Here is a 24,062-nt window from a genome sequence, read left to right on the forward strand (position 1 = left end):
ACCAGGAACTAAACAACGTGAAAGGTGAACTTAGAGGAGGGAGAAGTGGCCTCGTATCAGTTTTGAATGGCGAAGAGTAACCAGGAAGAATTTGCAGTGGTGGTAGTGTGTGTGTGTGTGTGTGACCACTACACCGTGTTCTGAAAACACGTCCAGTACGGGACAGCTGGGTAATGTGGGAGGCAGGAGTTAAGAGGAAGCTCATTGGTCATGGATAGAGCTGTTTAAATGGAACCATCTGGAGATGTCTGACTAACTAGTACAGTACTGTAAACCTGTGGACTGCCTGATAGATAGTCTATGGGCAGAAGCATAGAGAGCAGAGAGGTGGACAAACTGTACTGCAACTGTTAGCACTTGGAGCAATTACTTGTTACTTTTATTTCTTATTCTTATCCGTATTTTTTTTTAAACGGCATTGTTGTTTAGGGGCTCGTAAGTAAGCATTTCACTGTAAGGTCCTGTTGTATTCGGCGCATGTGACTAATAAAATTTGATTTGATTTGAATGTGTATGGGCAGGACAGGGAGTATGGAAAGCTGTATAATAAAATCGAAATACTCTCAGAGTGAAGTAAATAAAGAATATGAAATGTTTAAGTACTGTTTCCTCTAATGATGAAACCATTTCACAACAGTGGGATCCATAGCCTTATCGATGATGACAGAGACAACTGATAGCATCAGTAATTACTGCCGCGTCAATGTGTGTGTTGCTGCGTTGTCAGCCAGCACTGCAGAATCAGGGCTCCTCAAAACGGTGGTGCAGCCAAAAACCAACGTCTCCTGGCCTGGAGTTGTCAGCCTTTCCTCTCCTGGCCAACTGAGGCTCTCTCAGTTCTCCCTCCCTCCCTCTACTGTTTATACAGTAGCTGCACATCAGTTCCCCCCTCCTCTCTTCTCTAGGCTTGATTCACACTCCTTGATCTCTCTCCCTCTGTCTCTCGCACTTATTAAGTCTGCTGTCTCTCGCTTTCCTTCTCTTGTTCTCCCCCCTTTCCCTGCATCAACCTCTCTCCCTCCCCTTCTCTCTCTCTCTCCATCTCTCGCTTTAGGAAAGAATCTGCTGCAAAGTGGGGCTTCGTTTCAAGGTTCAGACTTCTGATTAGATAAGAGCTATTGAAACTGCAGGGAGGGGCTTTGCAACTGATAATAATGCACAGCTGCACTATAGCACTGAAACTCTGTGTGTGTGTGGTGTGTGTTTGTGTGTGTGCGTGCCACTCCCTGGAGATGAGATCACCAGGCCACATGTCATTAAGGTCAGGGGAGCAGAGCAGCACGGACTGTGTTGATACCACAACAGTACAGAGACATAACAACAGGAGATAAGCCACATCCTGAACCAGTCGAGTCATACACATAGGATACATCCTGACCCAGACGAGTCATACGCATAGGATACATCCTGACCCAGACGAGTCATACGCATAGGATACACCCTGACCCAGACGAGTCATACACATAGGATACATCCTGACCCAGACGAGTCATACGCATAGGATACATCCTGACCCAGACGAGTCATACGCATAGGATACACCCTGACCCAGACGAGTCATACACATAGGATACATCCTGACCCAGACGAGTCATACACATAGGATACATCCTGACCCAGACGAGTCATACACATAGGATACATCCTGACCCAGACGAGTCATACACATAGGATACATCCTGACCCAGACGAGTCATACACATAGGATACATCCTGAACCAGACGAGTCATACACATAGGATACATCCTGACCCAGTCGAGTCATACACATAGGATACATCCTGACCCAGACGAGTCATACACATAGGATACATCCTGACCCAGTCGAGTCATACACATAGGATACATCCTGACCCAGACGAGTCATACACATAGGATACATCCTGACCCAGACGAGTCATACACATAGGATACATCCTGACCCAGACGAGTCATACGCATAGGATACATCCTGACCCAGACGAGTCATACACATAGGATACATCCTGACCCAGACGAGTCATACGCATAGGATACATCCTGACCCAGACGAGTCATACGCATAGGATACATCCTGACCCAGACGAGTCATACGCATAGGATACATCCTGACCCAGACGAGTCATACACATAGGATACATCCTGACCCAGACGAGTCATACGCATAGGATACATCCTGAACCAGACGAGTCATACACATAGGATACACCCTGACCCAGACGAGTCATACACATAGGATACACCCTGACGAGTCATACACATAGGATTAGGGATATATTTTTTTTAACCTTTATTTAACTAGGCAAGTCAGTTAAGAACAAATTCTTATTTAATGACGGCCTACCCCGGCCGAACCCGGACGACACTGGGCCAATTGTGCGCCACCCTATGGGACTTCCAATCACGGCCGGATGTGATACAGCCTGGATTCTCGACCAGGTTACTGTAGTGACGCCTCTTGCACTGAGATGTCACACACACACAAGAAAGTTATTTTGTTGGCATTTACGTATGTCCCCATTACCAGTAAAACATAATCAAAACCTATTTCTTTCACTTACTTGCTGTGCTGTTTCGTTGTTCATTTGTTCAGTCGTTTCATTCTCAACCAGGATTTCTATGGAACGTTTGGGTCTTTGCGTGTTAAAAAAAAAAAAAAACTCTATTTGATGAGTCAGATAAGCTTGTTGACCAATCAGGACCTGAATATCACATAATAATTTAACGCGTTCATTAATTTACGTAGTTATTACACATGGATTACACTATCACTCGTATTTCATATGCCACACTGATTAATCGATACGTATGCTATGATGCTGATAAAGTTGTCTCGCACACCTACAGTGCTAGCTAGGTCATGGATGCAAAAATATTCTTCCCCAAAAACATAGCAAAACGACAATCTGTTTCAGTAGCTATAGTTAGCTAGCTAACTATATAGCTAGGTGTCATCATCTAAAATAACCCTAATTTATAAGACAGTTATTATTTGATTAATGGTGGTCGGACCCATCTATGTGAAGCTAGCCACAATAAGGATTAGCCACAATAGTGGACTTTGCGGTTAGGCTTCAAAATAAAAGTATGGCATAATTCTACTATTTGTATTAATTTGCATTACTGTCAATTACATGCTTTTATTTTGAAGGCAAACTGCAAATTTCACTATTGTGCCTGATCCTTATTGTGGCTAGCTTCACATAGATGGGTCCGACCACCATTAATCAAATAATAACTGTCTTATAAATTAGGGTTATTTTAGATGATGACACCTAAATCATTGCTAAGAATAATGAAAATCACTGCAGTTTCTACTGGTCATTGTTTTCAGGCTGGTTGTATTGGTGCTAGCTAGGTACCAAGCTAAAGCTAGCTACCCCAGAAGTTGCGGTCGAACAAATGATGCTTTATTACCAACTCGGTATTGTAAACACATAATTTGTGGTCGGTGTTTGCTTGTTTGCTGACTTTTTTGTACAGCTTTGACAGTGCTACTGTATCTTTTTTGACACGCAAAGACCCAAACGGCGTTCCGTAGTATGTATGTCGTGAAGCTAATAGCAGTGACACTATTACCGTGTAACTCCGGTAGGGCAACATCGGAAAAATAGCGCACTTGGCAGTGTTAACCGGTGCTCGACCAGTCGGTGAAAGCCAACATCACCCATGACAAGGGATTGTCAAGGGCAACGAATTCCATTATTTCCTATAATTCCATTATTCCATTATTGAGTTGTCTCGCTGAAATTTTGTTACTCTTTCAAATGACTGCTTGACTTGTTGACTGCTCGATCCACAAAACAGGCATTGTGGTCTAGGTTAGGAATGCTGTGTTGCATGTATAGCGCAACATTTTACGTGGCGTCATTACGCCCTGTACCTACGTTATATAGGTATGCACGTCCTGTACCTACGTTATATAGGTATGCACGTCCTGTACCTACGTTATATAGGTATGCACGTCCTGTACCTACGTTATATAGGTATGCACGTCCTGTACCTACGTTATATAGGTATGCACGTCCTGTACCTACGTTATATAGGTATGCACGTCCTGTACCTACGTTATATAGGTATGCACGTCCTGTATCTACGTTATATAGGTATGCACGCCCTGTACCTACGTTATATAGGTATGCACGTCGTGTACCTACGTTATATAGGTATGCACGTCGTGTACCTACGTTATATAGGTATGCACGTCGTGTACCTACGTTATATAGGTATGCACGTCATGTACCTACGTTATATAGGTATGCACGTCATGTACCTACGTTATATAGGTATGCACGTCCTGTACCTACGTTATATAGGTATGCACGTCCTGTACCTACGTTATATAGGTATGCACGTCCTGTACCTACGTTATATAGGTATGCACGTCATGTACCTACGTTATATAGGTATGCACGTCCTGTACCTACGTTATATAGGTATGCACGTCCTGTACCTACGTTATATAGGTATGCACGTCCTGTACCTACGTTATATAGGTATGCACGCCCTGTACCTACGTTATATAGGTATGCACGTCGTGTACCTACGTTATATAGGTATGCACGTCGTGTACCTACGTTATATAGGTATGCACGTCATGTACCTACGTTATATAGGTATGCACGTCATGTACCTACGTTATATAGGTATGCACGTCATGTACCTACGTTATATAGGTATGCACGTCCTGTACCTACGTTATATTAGGTATGCACGTCCTGTACCTACGTTATATAGGTATGCACGTCCTGTACCTACGTTATATAGGTATGCACGTCGTGTACCTACGTTATATATATATATAGCTTTTTATAGCTTTGACATCGGTTTTGCACATTGGGCGTTAAACTAGACATCGGCCGATACCGATGTTGGCATTTTTAGCTAATATCGTTTGATTCCAATATGTTCACCAATATATATATATATATATATATGTAGCTCATATGGGGTGGCAGGTAGCCTAGTGGTTAGAGCGTTGGACTAGTAAACAAAAGGTTGCAAGATCGAATCCCCGAGCTGACAAGGTAAAAATCTGTCGTTCTGCCCCTGAACAAGGCAGTTAACCCACTGTTCCCCTGTAGGCCGTCATTGAAAATAATAATTTGTTCTTAACTGACTTGCCTAGTTAAATAAAGGTTCAATAAATACAATTTTAAAATGTAGTTTAACAAGTGGATTATTTTCACTCGTAGTTGCTTAATAGTCCCAACCAAACGCCTGTGACTTGTCTTAATAAATCCATGGGATTTTGTTTCACTGAATCTCCGTCTGTACATTTGGGTAATAAGTGAAGGTGGTTTCACTGATAAATTTGTTTGCTCACCTATCACTAATCAGAAACATTTAGCATGCAATAATGTGTCTAGGTCTATTTTGCTCGATCGTGTAAAGACAACTCCAAAATCCCGCGGATGTTGTGAAATATGAACACAAGACTATAAATATAGATTGCTGTTATTTTCTAATAAGCATCATGATGAAGAAACCTTGACAATATAAGCCCCTTACGCCTTCTCCCCTAATAAAAGGGGAGTGAGGGTAGGAAAGAGATTAAACGCGGATCAAAAAAGCATGGGCTTGTCTCTGCTTCTGTTTCAAAATACAGCTTTTTATTATATGACAGCGGTTCCACATGTTGCCATGATGTAAGTTGTGTGAGAAAAATATTTTTATTTTATTCTGTTATATTTAATTATATTCTTACTACAAAATATGTGTGTTGACTGTGATCGGGGTAGGTGTGTCTTGTCTGTTTAATTAAACTAAATGAACTATTGATTTCATTCATTTGGATGTAACAAACAAAAAATGACATTCCATCGTTTAAAATAAATACATTTCATTAGTCTTATAATGTTTCTTAGGACCTGCCTAAACGAATCAATTATGGACTATTTTTGATGGTGTATATTGACAAGGTGAAAATCTGCTGTTCTGTCCCTGAACAAGGCAGTTAACCCACTGTTTCCCGGGCGCCGAAGACGTGGATGTTGATTAAGGCAGCCCCCCGCACCTCTCTGATTCAGAGGGGTTGGGTTAAATGCAGAAGACACTTTTCAGTTGAATGTGTTCAGTTGTACAACTGACTAGGTATCCCCCTTTCCTTTCAATGGATTTATTACAATAGATGCCCACCCACATCACAAGAATGTGGTAAAAATGGGCCTGTTTGTAAAGGGGGTCAAATAAACATTACCCAATTTGTTTTACAGACAAAATACCATAAATCCTAAGTGAAAGCAGTAATAGTCATAAGGTCAGTGACTGAACCTAAGCAGGGTCGGGCTGGTTAGTGCTTGGATGGGAGGTGACCTGGGAACACCAGGTGCTGAAAGCTAAGGTCAATGACTACTAAACCGTACTGTGGGTCAGTCAGGTATTATAAACAGAACTTGTCACTTTTATATGTTTATGGCAAAAACAAAATATAAGTTTGTCTATTCCATTTGCTTTGGCAATGTAAAAATACATTTTTGTTCATTGGCAAGTTTATTTTTTGTTGTTCGGCATTTTTTTCTGGAGGAAAGACAGTTTTAAGCCGAAGTCTACGCCCCTTCGTCTGTGATTGGTCAACAGTAGGGTTTAATTCAAAGAGGGACCACTCACTTTCAAAATGGACAAACAGTACTATTGCCGCTTTTTTCTCATTTTTTCAAGCAAAGGCCTTGTAAGGGAGTATGGGAGCACACTCATTTGGTTCAGCTAGCCGAGTTTGGATAGGCGCCAGCCGAACTGAAGCATTTTGACGCCTTGCCTTTACACTGTATGACAGAGCATGTGCTTTACACAACACGGCCATTTTGTGCCTCTATATTAAGAGTGCGTTTCGTGGTGAGAGGGGCAGGAAAAGGGTCGATTCACCGGCTTTCCGCTTTCTGTCCCAGGCGAAGCTTGGTAAGGAGGGGGGGAAGAGAGGAGGAGGGCCTCTTTTCACACAGGCGGGCACGGAAGGGGGGGGAGAAAGTGGGGCGGTGTAGTGTCGGGTTTCCTTCCCCCACAGCTGGGGTCAAATGGGTCACCAACCAGCCCCCCCCCCCTTCATCTCCCCTCATTTCAGAGGCCCAGCATGCAGGAAGTGCTAACCTTGTACACACCCCCCTCCCTCTTCATCCCCACTTCTCCTTTAGCTGTGAGCCCTCTAAAACGAATCTACCCCAGGAGGCTGCTGTTCTAAAACAAGGCTTGACATTCAGGTCAATTTGTCAATGGCATTTGGCCCAACCCTATTGGCCCGGGCCAATATCTCACAGGGTAGTGGATGATGTGTGTATCATTTCAATATCAGGTGATTTTATCTTTAATTAAATCAGACTGACCAAACTAGCCTATAATAACCTACCCTTCATACACAAATAATTACATTTTAACTTTGCAATTTCATATTTACTGTTTTTTTAAAAATGTATTATTTATATTTATTGGGGGGAAAAAATGAAACTTGATGCAATCTCAAAAAGGGTGTTATTGTTAGGTGATTTTGACCAATCAGCAGACTACAGTTGTAGGGCCCTATAGAATCAGTATTATCATTTGCTTAATTCTGTTTTCCGGTTTAGTTTTTCTGGGTTTTCCCCCATTAGTTTCTACTCTCAAAATCACACTTTGGGGTTGCCCTTTAAATACAACTGGGCACTTAGCAAGAAACCGTTGTGTTTGACTGCAGTGTTTCTGTACTGTCAACGTAGGTCTACAGTGTAGCCTACACGTGAAGGCAGAGTTTGAAAACGAAATGCCCTTCCGATTGATACAGCTCATCATCATATCATTCTGCCTGGTAGGCCTACTTTGCAGTCATCATTTAAATTGGGAAGTTTTTTTTGGGGGGGGGTAAAAGTATTTTCATTCAACCAAGACTTTCAACTAAATATTTTCAATAACTGGTTCGCATTCTCATTGTTGCCTTAGTTAACATGTACTGGTAGATCTGACAACCTAACCTACCGACGTCGTTCTTCTGTGAGCTGATCCATGCAACAACCAGTTGAGAGGTGCTCGACAGATGATTCCTCTCCAACTAGGCTGCGTGTGCAGCACACGGGTGCTAAATAATCTACATAGTGAACTAACATTAATTATATAGCTTAGATTGAAAGTAGCAGGCCACTGATGTGGATGGTGCACTGGTCCAGTGGGTTTCCAAAAGCCTCCCTGGCTATCAGTTAGCCCTGTATGACTGTCTCCCCTCCACTACCACAGAGTGGCACGTCTCCCCTCCACTACCACAGAGTGGCACGTCTCCCCTCCACTACCACAGAGTGGCACGTCTCCCCTCCACTACCACAGAGTGGCACGTCTCCCCTCCACTACCACAGAGTGGCACGTCTCCCCTCCACTACCACAGAGTGGCACGTCTCCCTCCACTACCACAGAGTGGCACGTCTCCCCTCCACTACCACAGAGTGGCACGTCTCCCTCCACTACCACAGAGTGGCACGTCTCCCTCCACTACCACAGAGTGGCACGTCTCCCTCCACTACCACAGAGTGGCACGTCTCCCTCCACTACCACAGAGTGGCACGTCTCCCTCCACTACCACAGAGTGGCACGTCTCCCTCCACTACCACAGAGTGGCACGTCTCCCCTCCACTACCACAGAGTGGCACGTCTTCCCTCCACTACCACAGAGTGGCACGTCTCCCTCCACTACCACAGAGTGGCACGTCTCCCTCCACTACCACAGAGTGGCATGTCTCCCTTGGTGGAGGGGAGCTGTGTAGCTTGGTGGAGGGGAGCTGTGTAGCTTGGTGGGGTGGAGGGGAGCTGTGTAGCTTGGTGGAGGGGAGCTGTGTAGCTTGGTGGGGTGGAGGGGAGCTGTGTAGCTTGGTGGAGGGGAGCTGTGTAGCTTGGTGGAGGGGAGCTGTGTAGCTTGGTGGGGTGGAGGGGAGCTGTGTAGCTTGGTGGAGGGGAGCTGTGTAGCTTGGTAGGGTGGAGGGGAGCTGTGTAGCTTGGTGGGGTGGAGGGGAGCTGTGTAGCTTGGTGGGGTGGAGGGGAGCTGTGTAGCTTGGTGGGGCGGAGGGGAGCTGTGTAGCTTGGTGGGGCGGAGGGGAGCTGTGTAGCTTGGTGGGGCGGAGGGGAGCTGTGTAGCTTGGTGGGGCGGAGGGGAGCTGTGTAGCTTGGTGGGGTGGAGAGGAGCTGTGTAGCTTGGTGGGGTGGAGGGGAGCTGTGTAGCTTGGTGGGGCGGAGGGGAGCTGTGTAGCTTGGTGGGGCGGAGGGGAGCTGTGTAACTTGGTGGGGTGGAGGGGAGCTGTGTAGCTTGGTGGGGTGGAGGGGAGCTGTGTAGCTTGGTGGGGCGGAGGGGAGCTGTGTAGCTTGGTGGAGGGGAGGGGGGGAGGGGAGCTGTGTAGCTTGGTGGGGTGGAGGGGAGCTGTGTAGCTTGGTGGGGTGGAGGGGAGCTGTGTAGCTTGGTGGAGGGGAGGGGGGAGGGGAGCTGTGTAGCTTGGTGGGGTGGAGGGGAGCTGTGTAGCTTGGTGGGGTGGAGGGGAGCTTCAACATCCGACTGACTGTTTCGTGGTCTGGGGGAAGACCAGGAGAGTAATGTATTTGAATTTGGACTGAACTGTCCTTTTAACTGGTCCGAGTGTGTTATTGACTGTTCTTGGTTCAGTTTCCTGGGTCCGTTTGATTGTGGTGCTAACTGCTAAGGGCTGATCTGAGGTCAGGCCTATTGTGTTGGTCTCTGGTTGACACACAACTGGAGAGGGTAGAGGGGGGTCATCCGGTTTCAGTCCCAGGGAACACCTCACTCACTCTGTGTGTGTGTGTGTGTGTGTGTGTGTTGTAGAAAGGCCTTATAAGGCATGGAACAGGAGAGAGACCAGGGACTACAGCCAGCTCCAGAGACCAGGGACCACAGCCAGCTCCAGAGACCAGGGACCACAGCCAGCTCCAGAGACCAGGGACTACAGCCAGCTCCAGAGACCAGGGACTACAGCCAGCTCCAGACCAGGGACCACAGCCAGCTCCAGAGACCAGGGACCACAGCCAGCTCCAGAGACCAGGGACTACAGCCAGCTCCAGAGACCAGGGACTACAGCCAGCTCCAGAGACCAGGGACCACAGCCAGCTCCAGAGACCAGGGACCACAGCCAGCTCCAGAGACCAAGGACTACAGCCAGCTCCAGAGACCAGGGACCACAGCCAGCTCCAGAGACCAAGGACCACAGCCAGCTCCAGAGACCAAGGACTACAGCCAGCTCCAGAGACCAGGGACCACAGCCAGCTCCAGAGCTCTACTCTTTCCCTCGTTCTCTTCTTTCTCTTCCCTTAATCTTATCATTCTGTCTCCTCTTACTCCTACCATCTCTGTGTGATTCTGTCTCCTCTCATACTCTCTTTACTCCTTCTATGATTTCACAGACACAATAAAACTGTGTTCTCTCCCTCTTCTTTCCTCTCTTGTGAGGAACTGTGCTTCCTTGTGCACGATTGTGTGTTTTCACCTTCATCCTCAGTATTGTTCATTTGAAGCATGTATCATATGTTGTCATCTGAGAGGCAGACAGTCTATGCTGCTTCGGCTCAAATGATCAAAATCAGAGCTTTTTATTCCGTCTCTCTCTCTCTCCTCACATATCGCCTCCCCCACCCTCCTTCTCTCACCTCCTTTTCTTCCCCGTGTCTCCCTCTCTCTCTCTCTTCCCCGTCTCTCCCCCTCCCTCTCTCCCTCCCTCCCTCCCCCCTCCCTAAATGTCAATATGCCTTGTCTACTGCTGTTTTGGTTAGTGATTATTGTCTTATTTCACTGCAGAGCCTCCAGCCCTGCTCAATATGCCTTAGCTAGCCCTTTTGTTCCACCCCCCACACATGCGGTGACCTAACCTGGCTTAAATAGTGCCTCTAGAGACAAAACCTCTCTCATCATCACTCAATGCCTAGGTTTACCTCCACTGAATTCACATCCTACCATATCTTGTCTGTACATTATGCCTTGAATCTATTCTTCCGCGCCCAGATGTCTGCTCCTTTTACTCTCTGTTCCGAATGCACTAGATGACCAATTCTTATAGCCTTTAGCCAAACCCTTATCCTACTCCTCCTCTGTTCCTCTGGTGATGTAGAGGTTAATCCAGGCCCTGCAGTGCCTAGCTCCACTCCTATTCCCCAGGCACTCTCATTTGTTGACTTCTGTAACCGTAAAAGCCTTGGTTTCATGCATGTTAACATTAGAAGCCTAAGTTTGATTTATTCACTGCTTTAGCACACTCCGCCAACCTTGATGCCCTAGTCGTGTCTGAATCCTGGCTTAGGAAGGCCACCAAAAATCTAGAAATTTCCATCCCTAACTACAACATTTTCCGACAAGATAGAACTGACAAAGGGGGCGGAGTTGCAATCTACTGCAGAGAGAGCCTGCAGAGTTCTGTGCCCAAACAATTCGAGCTTCTACTTTTAAAAATCCACCTTTTCAGAAACAAGTCTCTCACCGTTGCCACTTGTTATAGACCCCCTTCAGCCCCCAGCTCTGCCCTGGACACCATATGTGACTTGATCGCCCCCATCCATCTTCAGAGCTCATGCTGTTAGGTGACCTAAACTGGGACATGCTTAAAACCATTTCCGTCCTACAATCTAAGCTAGATGCCCTCAATCTCACACAAATTATCAAGGAACCTACCAGGTACAACCCTAAATCCCTAACCATGGGCACTCTCTTAGATATCATCCTGACCAACTTGCCCTCTAAATACACCTCTGCTGTCTTCAACCAGGATCTCAGCGATCACTGCCTCATTGCCTGCGTGCGTAATGTGTCTGCGGTCAAACGACCAACCCTCATCACTGTCAAACCCCCCCTAAAACAGATATAGCCCTTGGTTCACCACAGACTTGACTGCCCTTGACCAGCACAAAAACATCCTGTGGCGTTCTGCATTAGCATCGAATAGCCCCCGCTATATGCAACTTTTCAGGGAAGTCAGGAACCAATATACAAAGTCAGCTAGGAAAGCTAAGGCTAGCTTTTTCAAACAGAAATTTGCATCCTGTAGCACTAATTCCAAAAAGTTTTGGGACACTAAAGTCCATGGAGAATAAGAGCACCTCCTCCCAGCTGCCCACTGCACTGAGGCTAGGAAACCCTGTCACCACCGATAAATCTACAATAATCGATAGTTTCAATAAGCATTTTTCTACGGCTGGCCATGCTTTCCACCTGGCTACCCCTATCCTGGCCAACATCCCAGCACCCCCTGCAGCAACTTGCCCAAGCCCTCCCTCCCGCTTCTCCTTCACCCAAATCCAGACAGCTGATGTTCTGAAAGAGCTGCAAAATCTGGATCCCTACAAATCAGCTGAGATAGACAATCTGGACCCTCTCTTTCTAAAACTTTCCACCAAAATTGTTGCAACCCCTATTACTAGCCTATTCTCTCTTTCGTATCGTCTGAGATCCCCAAAGATTGGAAAGCTGCTGTGGTCATCCCCCTCTTCGAAGGTGGAGACACTCTAGACCCAAACTGTTATAGACCTATAACAACCCTGCCCTACCTTTCTAAAATCTTCGAGAGCCAAGGTAACATACAGATCACTGACCATTTCGAATCCCACCGTACCTTCTCCAGTGTGTAATCTGGTTTCCGAGCTGGTCATGGTTGCACCTCAGCCACGCTCAAGGTCCTAAACGATATCATAAACGCCATCGATAAAAAAGACAGTAACTGTGCAGCTGTCTTCATCAACTTGGCCAAGGCTGACTCTGTCAATCACCGCATTCTTATCGGCAGACTCAATAGTCTTGGCTTTTCAAATGACTGCCTCGCCTGGTTCACCAACTACTTCTCAGATAGAGTTCAGTGTGTCAAATCGGAGGGCCTGTTGTCCGGACCTCTGGCAGTCTCTATGGGGGTGCCACAGGGTTCAATTCTCGGGCCGACTCTTTTCTCTGTATATATCATTGATGTTGCTCTTGCTGCTGGTGAATCTCTGATCCACCTCTGGCAGTCTCTGGTGCAGACGACACCATTCTGTATACCTCTGGCCCTTCTTTGGACACTGTGCTAATAAATCTTCAAACGAGCTTCAACGCCATACAACACTCCTTCCGTGGCCTCCAACTGCTTTTAAATGCTAGTAAAACTAAGTGCATGCTCTTCAACCGATTGCTGCCCGCTCACTCCCGCCCGACGAGCATCACTACTCTGGACGGTTCTGACTTAGAATATGTGGACAACTACCTAGGTGTCTGGTTAGACTGTAAACTCTCCTTCCAGACTCACATTAAGCATCTCCAATCCAAAATTAAATCTAGAATCGGCTTCCTATTTCGCAACACTATCCTACCGATCCTTGACTTCGGCGATGTCATTTACAAAATAGCCTTCAACACTCTACTCAGAAAACTGGATGTAGTCTATCACAGTACCATCCGTTTTGTCACCAAAGCCCCATATACCACCCACCACTGCAACCTGTATTCTCTCGTTGGCTGGCCCTCACTACATATCTGTCGCCAAACCCACTGGCTCCAGGTCATCTATAAGTATTTGCTAGATAAAGCCCCACTTTATCTCAGCTCACTGGTCACCATAGCAACACCCACCCGTAGCACGCGCTCCAGCAGGTATATTGCACAGGTCATCCCCAAAGCCAACACTTCCTTCGGCGGCCTTTCCTTCCAGTTCTCTGCTGCCAATGACTGGAACGAATTGCAAAAATCTCTGAAGCTGGAGGCTTATATCTCCCACTCTAACGTTAAGCATCAGCTGTCTGAGCAGCTTACTGATCACTGTACCTGTACACAGTCAATCTGCAAATGGCACACCCAACTACCTCATCCCCATATTATTACTTACCCTCTTGCTCTTTTGCACCCTAGTATCTCTACTTGCACATCATCATCTGCACATCTATCACTCCAGTATTAATGCTAAATTGTAATTATTTCGCCACTATGACCCATTTATTGCCTACCTCCCTACTCTTCTACATTTGCACGCACTGTACATATTTTTATTTTGTGTTATTGACTGTACATTTGTTTATGTGTAACTATGTTGTTGTTTTTGTCGCACTGCTTTGCTTTATCTTGGCCGGGTCGCAGTTATAAATGAGAACTTATTCTCAACTGGCAAACCTGGTTAAATAAAAGTGAAATAAAAAATAAATAGATAAAAATACCATGTTAAAATGATGACAATTCCTTTGTTTACAGCTTTGTATTTCTGCAGAGGGTCGTTGAGGGCACCAAGTTAATGGAACACGAGAGAAGCAGGGGATGGGAGGGAGGGAGGGAGGGAGGGAGGGAGGGAGGGATGGGTTCAGTGCCAGAACAGGAAGTCCTGACTGGGCAACAGCCATTTCCTGTGTACTGTGCTGCATGTAAGAGGGCCTCGAGGCAGAAGTTGTGCCTTAGGATCAGCTTTCCCAATCCCATCAGGAGGTAAGAGAGGAAACTGAGTCTGGATCAGTGCTAAGTGGTAACTTCATCGTAGACCATAAGGGGGCCTTGAGGTAGAATTAAAACACATATCTTGGATCAGATTATCCTAACCCCAATCGTAACCTTAACCATTAGGGGGATGCTAAAATATCTGATGTTGTATAAGTGGCTAGGGAACACTTAGGGAAAACCAATAATACATCATGTGGGGAGGTTTTTGTGAGTGCGATGCACCTTACCTTGATGTCAAAGTTACAGTCGAAGCGCTTGATGAGCACGATGAAGGCGTCAGTGAGGTTGTCCCGGATAGGGGGTGGGTCGATGGGCTCGCAGGCATTTGCGGGCCGTGCACCAATCAGAAAGCCCTGTTGGTGTGACATCACAGTAGAGTTAGAGCATCAGTTATTAGCTGTATTAGGAACATGATCAACACGACCAAACAGCGTGTGTGTGTGATGGATTCTGTCGACTAAGTAACTTTACGTTCCAATACCATAAACAGAAAATTGCGGTGGTGCCCATTTTTAATCTTTGCTCTCCTCAACAGAAACATTCGCTGGAAATAAATATTCCCTGGATTCTAAATAAATATTCACTGGAAGATCAAACATCTAAAATTAGATCAATTAGACTAGAGAGAAATGGTGAGCCACGTACTGAACTAAGATAACACAAATGACAAATAACAATTGAATAAAATAAAAATAAACGTAAATGGCTAAAGTAACAGTCAATATGGGTCCTGAATTTTGTTTTAATTAAAGCTGCAATATTTCACTTTTTGAAAGAGAGAGGGAGGTGCGGAGGGAGAGAGCACGAGAGAGGGGGGAGGGAGGGAGAGAGAGAGCACCAGAGAGGGGGAGGGAGGGAGAGAGAGAGCACCAGAGAGGGGGAAGAAGGGAGAGAGAGAGCACCAGAGAGGGGGGAGGAAGAGAGAGAGAACACCAGAGAGGGGGGAGGAAGAGAGAGAGAGCACCAGAGAGGGGGGAGGGAGGGAGAGAGAGAGCACCAGAGAGGGGGGAGGGAGGGAGAGAGAGAGCACCAGAGAGGGGGGAGGGAGGGAGAGAGAGAGCACCAGAGAGGGGGGAGGGAGGGAGAGAGAGAGCACCAGAGAGGGGGGAGGGAGGGAGAGAGAGAGCACCAGAGAGGGGGGAGGGAGGGAGAGAGAGCACCAGAGAGGGGGGAGGGAGGGAGAGAGAGCACCAGAGAGGGGGGAGGGAGGGAGAGAGAGCACCAGAGAGGGGGGAGGGAGAGAGAGAGCACCAGAGAGGGGGAGGAAGAGAGAGAGAGAGAGAGCACCAGAGAGGGGGAGGAAGAGAGAGAGAGAGAGCACCAGAGAGGGGGAGGGAGAGAGAGAGAGCACCAGAGAGGGGGAGGGAGAGAGAGAGAGAGCACCAGAGAGGGGGAGGGAGAGAGAGAGAGAGCACCAGAGAGGGGGGAGGGAGGGAGAGAGAGCACCAGAGAGGGGGGAGGGAGGGAGAGAGAGCACCAGAGAGGGGGGGGAGGGAGAGAGAGCACCAGAGAGGGGGGAGGGAGGGAGAGAGAGCACCAGAGAGGGGGGAGGGAGGGAGAGAGAAAGAAAGAGAACGAGGAGGGAGAGAGAGAGAGGGGGTAGAGAGAACGAGAGAGGGGGAGTGAGAGAAAAAGAGTGAAAATGAGTTTGGCTGGTAAACTTGATTTGAGATGGGTAGCCAAATTGGCAGTCCTTGAGTTATAATGCTATTTTCAAGGGAATATCGGTGCCAAAATTGGCCAAAATGGTAACATCTATACCCCCAGTGAGTCAGACTCCACAGGGTGTGATCCACAGAGCATTGTGCTAATGAAACCCAGCAGGTCCTGCAGCTCTGGAGTCTCGGACCCGCCTCGGCATGACTCAGCCTGTCAGAACACAGCCAGAGAGGCAGGCCTAATTTCAGGGCCTGATGCTGTCCAATTACACTGAGGTACTGTTCAAGTGTTTCCATTCAGGGAGAGGTGTCCTGGGGTTTCTTCAGTGAGTGAAACGTTCATTACATTGCAGACAGAAATGTAATGAATAGAGCCAAATGACACAATTCTCTTCTACAAGACAGATAATCGTATCTGTTCTGCACATTCTATTTCTATCTGAATATTCTGTAATGTTGTGCCCTCCTGAACAAACTGCTGCTCTCCAGTGTTCTGTCCCACTGGCTTCACAGTAACCTCGCGCCAGCCGGCTTCACAGTAACCTCGCGCCAGCCGGCTTCACAGTAACCTCGCGCCAGCCGGCTTCACAGTAACCTCGCGCCAGCCGGCTTCACAGTAACCACACGCCAGCTGGCTTCACAGTAACCTCGCGCCAGCTGGCTTCACAGTAACCTCGCGCCAGCTGGCTTCACAGTAACCTCGCGCCAGCCGGCTTCACAGTAACCTCGCGCCAGCCGGCTTCACAGTAACCTCGCGCCAGCTGGCTTCACAGTAACCTCACGCCAGCCGGCTTCACAGTAACCTCGCGCCAGCCGGCTTCACAGTAACCACACGCCAACTGGCTTCACAGTAACCACGCGCCAACCGGCTTCACAGTAACCTCACGCCAACCGGCTTCACAGTAACCTCACGCCAACTGGCTTCACAGTAACCTCACGCCAACTGGCTTCACAGTAACCTCACGCCAACTGGCTTCACATTTAACCAGATTTATTGATTTGGTAATATCTGTCACATTTCCTTGCACTATTAAAAGCTGCAATATGTAACTTTATGGACGACCAGCCCAAATTCACATAGAAATTTGTTATAGATCTGTAATTCTCATTGAAAAGACAGACCTGTTCTATGTGCGCTATTTCTATGCTTCCCGTTCTTAAGTTTAGTTGAGTCTTTTACTTTCGGTTTTTGTACACCAGCTTAAAAAAAAGAGCTGAGTATTATTTGGCGATGTAAATTATATTTCTCAGCGGTTTAGATGGTACAATGACTCTCTACACTAGACCTGCTTGTTTTGTCACAAACTGAAATTAGATGAACCATTAGAATTTTAGCAACCAGGAAATGGCAGAGTGATTTCTGCATTGCGCATCTTAAATACAGTGTAACTGCACATCCTATCAGGTGTGAGTGCAGATGGTTGCCCGGGGTGACAGGCTGAGAGAGAGGGTTGTGTCCCAAATTGTTGTTTATTTAACCTTTATTTAACTAGGCAAGTCAGTTAAGAACAAATTCTTATTTACAATGACGGCCTACCCCGGCCAAACCCGGACGACGCTGGGCCAATTGTGCTCCGCCCTATGGGACTCCCAATCGCGGCCGGTTGTGATACAGCCTGGAATGGAACCAGGGTCTGTAGTACTGAGATGCAGTGTCTTAGACCGCTGTGATACAGCCTGGAATGGAACCAGGGTCTGTAGTACTGAGATGCAGGGTCTTAGACCACTGCGCCACTCGGGAGATAAAATGGCACCCACCCTATTCCCCATATACACATAGGCCTATAAAGGCCCGGTCAGAAGTAGTACACCATGTCGGCAATAGGGTGCGATCTGGGACGCAGCTGAGCTGTAAATTGCTGTGGGATTGGGTGGGGGTGGGGCCTTGACTCAGCACCAGCTACAGTCAGCGGTGAAAGGTTTAGTGGAGGAGCTTGAGTTCAGTCTCAGGAGACATGCCAGTGCCTAGAACTTCAAAAACAGACCCAGACTTCCTGCATTGCCAGTACTTTTCTCTGTGTGTGTACACGCCTTACACTGCTAAGACTGTGTGTGTGTGTTTTCTGAATGGCAACGACACAGCTCTTGCAAGCTGCCACATTGAGGTCAATCTCTCCAAATAAAAAAGGATGATCAATGAAAGAGTAAAAGGTATAAAAACATACCATCAACTTCCCCAGAGGATGGACAGCAACTCATATGTACAGGTAACTGTCAAAATAAAGATAACGCCAACATAGTGTCTTAATAGGGTGTCGGGCCACCACCAGCTGAGTGGAACAGCTTCAATGCACCGTAGCATATGTCTCAGGTCCAGCTCCGTAGCATATGTCTCAGGTCCAGCTCCGTAGCATATGTCTCAGGTCCAGCTCCGTAGCATATGTCTCAGGTCCAGCTCCGTAGCATATGTCTCAGGTCCAGCTCCGTAGCATATGTCTCAGGTCCAGCTCCGTAGCATATGTCTCAGGTCCAGCTCCGTAGCATATGTCTCAGGTCCAGCTCCGTAGCATATGTCTCAGGTCCAGCTCCGTAGCATATGTCTCAGGTCCAGCTCCGTAGCATATGTCTCAGGTCCAGCTCCGTAGCATATGTCTCAGGTCCAGCTCCGTAGCATATGTCTCAGGTCCAGCTCCGTAGCATATGTCTCAGGTCCAGCTCCGTAGCATATGTCTCAGGTCCAGCTCCGTAGCATATGTCTCAGGTCCAGCTCCGTAGCATATGTCTCAGGTCCAGCTCCAGAACATCACATTAGTGTTCCATTGGGTTGAGATCTGGTGAATGAGACACTCTTTAAACGTCCTTCGGTTCTCTGAGACTCCTCTTTCAACATCAAAGATCTCTTCTTCTAGCCAAAATAAATGGGCAACTGGGCATTTTTATACATGTAAGTATGATGGGATTGTTAATTGCTTAATTAACTCAGGAACTATACTAGTGTGGAAGCAACTGCCTTTCAATATGGTTTGTATCCTTCATTTACTCAAGTGTTTCCTTATATGTTGTCAGTCGCTCCAAAAGCTTGTTCCATTCTTGATTTGATACACAGAGGTAGTGAAGAACTGGCAATGGAAGCTGATACATGGTCTACTTTATATTGAATCCTGTTTCCAAAAGGAACACAGACTGAAAATCTCACTGGATACCTTCTGCAAAGCCTGCTATGACATCACTGTGCCACTGCCTCACATTCACACCTGGCTCAGAACAAGCTACAATAGCTCCCCCTATTGGCAATGGACCCACAAGGAAATGCTGAAACACTCCTGTACAGAACACAGTATACTTGAGGGGAAAAATACAATAAAACACCGGCAATTTTTTAAAACGTTATTTTTAAAGTTTAACAGCCGATTGTTCGTTTCAGGTTTTGAATCCGGGGCCAATGTTGGTAAATCATTTCCTTACCATATAAAAGAGGAAGCATTTTGGTTCTGGAGGTGGGTTTCCTCTGACGTTTCAGCATTGACAGTGCTGAGAGACTTTCCACTCTGGAGGACAGCGGGACTGGATCATGCTTACCCAGACCCAATTGGATGGGGAAAATCACTACACATTTCTATCTGTAGGGCATTCACAGACAATACAGTCATCTCTCTCCTCCTGCACTGCGGGATTACCTAGTGGTCCTGAAACCTAAATCAGACTTTGATTCAAATACTATTTGAAAAATACTTGAGTGTTTTCTTTGGCCTGACAGATTATGAATATTACAATGTTGAGACTATTTGATTATGTGGTTTCATGGAACAAACTCAAATCAAGCACAGATTAAGACCGTATTTGAACCCAGGTCTACACCTAATCCCAGTCCGTAAATGTCACTAAACCCAGGTCTACACCTAATCCCAGTCCGTAAATGTCACTAAACCCAGGTCTACACCTAATCCCAGTCCGTAAATGTCACTAAACCCAGGTCTACACCTAATCCCAGTCCGCAAATGACACTAAACCCAGGTCTACACCTAATCCCAGTCCGCAAATGACACTAAACCCAGGTCTACACCTAATCCCAGTCCGTAAATGTCACTAAACCCAGGTCTACACCTAATCCCAGTCCGTAAATGTCACTAAACCCAGGTCTATACCTAATCCCAGTCCGTAAATGTCACTAAACCCAGGTCTACACCTAATCCCAGTCTGCAAATGTCACTAAACCCAGGTCTACACCTAATCCCAGTCCGTAAATGTCACTAAACCCAGGTCTACACCTAATCTCAGTCCGTAAATGTCACTAAACCCAGGTCTACACCTAATCCCAGTCCGTAAATGTCACTCACGTAGACCCCGTTTATGGATTTGCTTCGGTAATAACAGAGGAAAAACAGAGGAATTATTAAATAGCCTCCAGTTTGTGCAGTTTTAAGCAGATTAAATTGAATGAATCTAAAAATCAGATTAGTAGAGAAGGTTTCATAGATACACTGCACACAGAGGAGCAGCAGCTCAACGGATTCAACTGTATTGAATAATGGCTAAACCCCTCAATCTCATGTTACAGTGAAACTACTGAGCACATGCACACAAAGGACATGCACACAAAGCACATGCACACAAAGCACATGCACACTAAGCACATGCACACTAAGCACATGCACACTAAGCACATGCACACTAAGCACATGCACACTAAGCACATGCACACTAAGCACATGCACACTAAGCACATGCACACTAAGCACATGCACACTAAGCACATGCACACTAAGCAGATGACATGACAAGGATCTAACATGTAAGTTTAATTGTAGACAGCACAAAAAATGGGAACTAAACAAGCAGAGCCAAACATTTTATCTAGGAAATCAAGTAATATCGGCACCCAGAAACATATCAACTTCTCCATTTTAATGTTGATCTGTCGCATGAAATAAGGAATCAAGTGGAACATTTTTACAGCCCAAAACTGGGTTGTAATACTTGATACAGAACAATAAAGTGGTATTTTCTGAATTGGGTCTGCGTCCCCAATGGCACCCTATTCCCTATGTAGTGCCCTACTTTTGACCAGGGCCTATGGCACCCTATTCCCTATGTAGTGCCCTACTTTTGACCAGGGTCCGTGCCATTTGTGGCACATCCTAGGAGTGCCAGGCCAGGCCACTGTAACACAGTGGTATAGATAGAGGACTGGGACACGCTCAGATGAAAGTCAGGCTTCAGGATCTGACTGCATGGGTTTCAATCTCTAAGTAGGTTAAGGCTAACAAAACATTTCCCTTTGCAAACGCAAGCAGCAGTTTAAAAAAAACACAACAACCAGGGATTAAAATGCTCTAGCAGGGCAGAAATGTGACGAACTGACTAGTTGAAAAGGTGGCATTCTATGACTGTGTCACATTGAAAGTCACTGAGCTCTTCAGTAAGCCCATTCTACTGCCAGCGTTTGTCTATGGAGATTGCGTGGCTGTGTGCTAGATTTTATACACCTGTCAGCAACGGGTGTGGCCGAAATAGCCGAATCCACTAATTTGAAGCTGTGTCCACACACACACACACACACACAAAAGTACGTCAGTGTTTCATTTTTCATACATTTTCCTTCCACTTTGACATAGTATTTTGTGTAGATTGTGGACCAAAAAAAATTAAATAAAAATTAATTTTAATCCCACTTTGTAACACAACTAAATGTGGAAAAAGTTAAGGGATGTGAATACTTTCTGAAGGCCCTGTAGCTGTGTGGACTGGAAATGGGTCAGCATGATTTTTCCCCTTTTAAAAGATGTGTACATAGCCGCATCCCATCTCCAAAACCACAGGCCAAATCCAGCTGCCCTTCAGCTTCCCAGGCCACTCCCCCTCCTGCATCCCGAGCCAGACATATGACAGGATATGACACAGTGCTTCCTGTCCCTGCTAAAAGCCAGTCACTGTTCTGTTAAGTTCCCCCAGGGCAATTATCTGCTGCTTTATCACTAATTGAACAAAACCCTAGGAATCTCTCTGCATATATTTACCACAAATAAACTGGGAAGAGACTCAGACAAATTTTTATTATCCTTCCTTAACTAATCACAGATCTGACATGACTTGATAGGGGTAAATCAGCATTTCCAGCACATAACCTACAGCATTCTAGTCATGTTAGATTAGCGATTAGACTACCCCAAAGTAGGGAGGAATAACATATTTCAACGTAAACAGGGCCTAATCTAACACCCGTTTTTGCAACTCAGGTCACGCTGGTATCGATGTTCAGTCTATAGTTTGTAAGAAGAGTGGAAGTGAAAGTCCGGTGCTTCGCATGAGGAACACAACATGAAAACAACATGAAAACCGTTGCCTACCCGTTGACCAAATTAAAAGAGGAAGGGGTGTATTCAGGGGGAATTCCTACCGTTGTAGATAGAATGAAGCTGACAGACAAGTCATTATTCAACATGATACATTTCAACTAGAAAGTTCTGTTACATCCTCTTGAACAGACAGGAGATTTAGCGGGAACACCTCTGTTCGTGACACACTGTGTTCTAGAAGAGAACATCAGGCTTCGGCTACATTTCCTGTCAGTACTATCATCGCCTTTAGTACTATTTCACCCTTGAGGGAATGGCTGGCGCACGTTCACTTCGCACACTTTCCTTTAATGATCCCAGTTGTCCCATTTGGGACACACGGCTAGTCATACACTGTGCCATTTCGGGGCATGGGAGGGGTGTGGTTCCACTGAAAGAAAGCCCCAGAATGAGGCCCACTGGGAAATCATGAGAGACAAGCAAGCTGGTAAGTGTCTTGTGATTCTGGGACAAGCTGCAGGCGCCATTGTAGGATGGAAAGTTTGTTCCATCAGGACTGCAATCCCTTGGGACATGGAAGCTGCTGCAGTTCATTCCTAAACATTCTTCTCTCAGTTCTTCCATGGTTCACTAGCCTTCACAGGGACTGGAGAGGTGGAAGCCATAAGGGAATAGTAGTGGTGTTCCATAAAGCTACAATCAGCAGTTGAAACACTAACAAAGCTAGCTCACCACCCCTGTTTTAGTAAAAACGCTGAGGGGTGGTGCTGGAGAAATGTAACCACTCAAATTCATAACCAAGCTAGGGATGTAAGGACTGGCCAGCCATTATATCAAAATGATCGTTTTAACCATGTTTTGAAGCTATACGAAGTGTTTGTAAACAAAGTAAATGTAAACAAACATTGGAGTAAAACAAGCTATACTTCAGGTTCTGATGGGAGACAACAGTTGAACTGAGCTCATGAGGCATTTCTAAGTTATATTCTTCAATAATCACTGGGTACATATCATTACTTTAAAAAAGTCCAAATGAATGTATAAACTACAGATTTCCCCTTTAAGCACCAAACAGAAGAAATGGGTTCTGGGTCAGTGCACCCGACTGCACAGATAATCACTGGACAGTAGACCGAAACATGGTCGACACGCCACATTTACCAAACACTTTGTTAACACAGCAGGACAAGTTACTGTCCAAACACTGACAGCATGCCACTGGTAGAACTGCAACCGTCGCAGGGCGACCTGCTGAAGCCAAATGGCAGCCGAACTAACATGTAGGAGACCATATTGTTTTTACAAGATGGAACACTAATGGAACAAGATGTCAAAGTGAGACAGACGATGAGCCCTAGGGTTTGGGCTGCCACGCCTGCCTTGCTCAAAGCACCGCAGTGCATCCACACAGACGCTGGCAGAGAGTTCAAACGAGTGTGTGAAGTGGCCGGGCTTAGCTCCAGTCGGGGGGGGGGGGGGGGGGGGGTAGAAGTAGAGCTGGGAATTACCAGGGACCTCACAATACGATATCACAATACTTCTGTCTGCTACAGAGGGATAAGAGAGTTTTAAAATCAGTCACGGAAATAAAAGTGCTCACTATTTAAAAGAAGACAGAGAACAAGCTATAGGATGAACAATACTGGAGTTCTGGCACATATAACTGGAGCAATTTTTCAGAACAAATTTTATTTGTCACATGCTTCGTAAACAACAGGTGTAGACTAACAGTGAAATACTTATGGGCCCTTCCCAAACAACGCAGAGGAAAATCTCATTTTCTTTTAAATCAACAAC

At 46.2% G+C, this 24,062-nt stretch overlaps 1 protein-coding gene across 2 annotated transcripts in view; it reads right to left on the reverse strand.

The window, feature by feature from the left end:
• LOC115151509 (E3 ubiquitin-protein ligase RNF13) overlaps window positions 1-24,062 on the reverse strand; it is a 68,615-nt gene that overhangs the window by 29,713 nt on the left and 14,840 nt on the right. For both annotated transcript variants that reach the window (XM_029695497.1, XM_029695498.1), the window contains exon 4: window positions 14,599-14,724. In XM_029695497.1, coding sequence (XP_029551357.1) covers window positions 14,599-14,724 — 126 coding nt within the window. The remainder of the gene's footprint in view (window positions 1-14,598; window positions 14,725-24,062) is intronic.

The sequence above is a fragment of the Salmo trutta genome, chromosome 17, assembly GCF_901001165.1.
Source record: "Salmo trutta chromosome 17, fSalTru1.1, whole genome shotgun sequence".
Taxonomy (NCBI): domain Eukaryota; kingdom Metazoa; phylum Chordata; class Actinopteri; order Salmoniformes; family Salmonidae; genus Salmo; species Salmo trutta.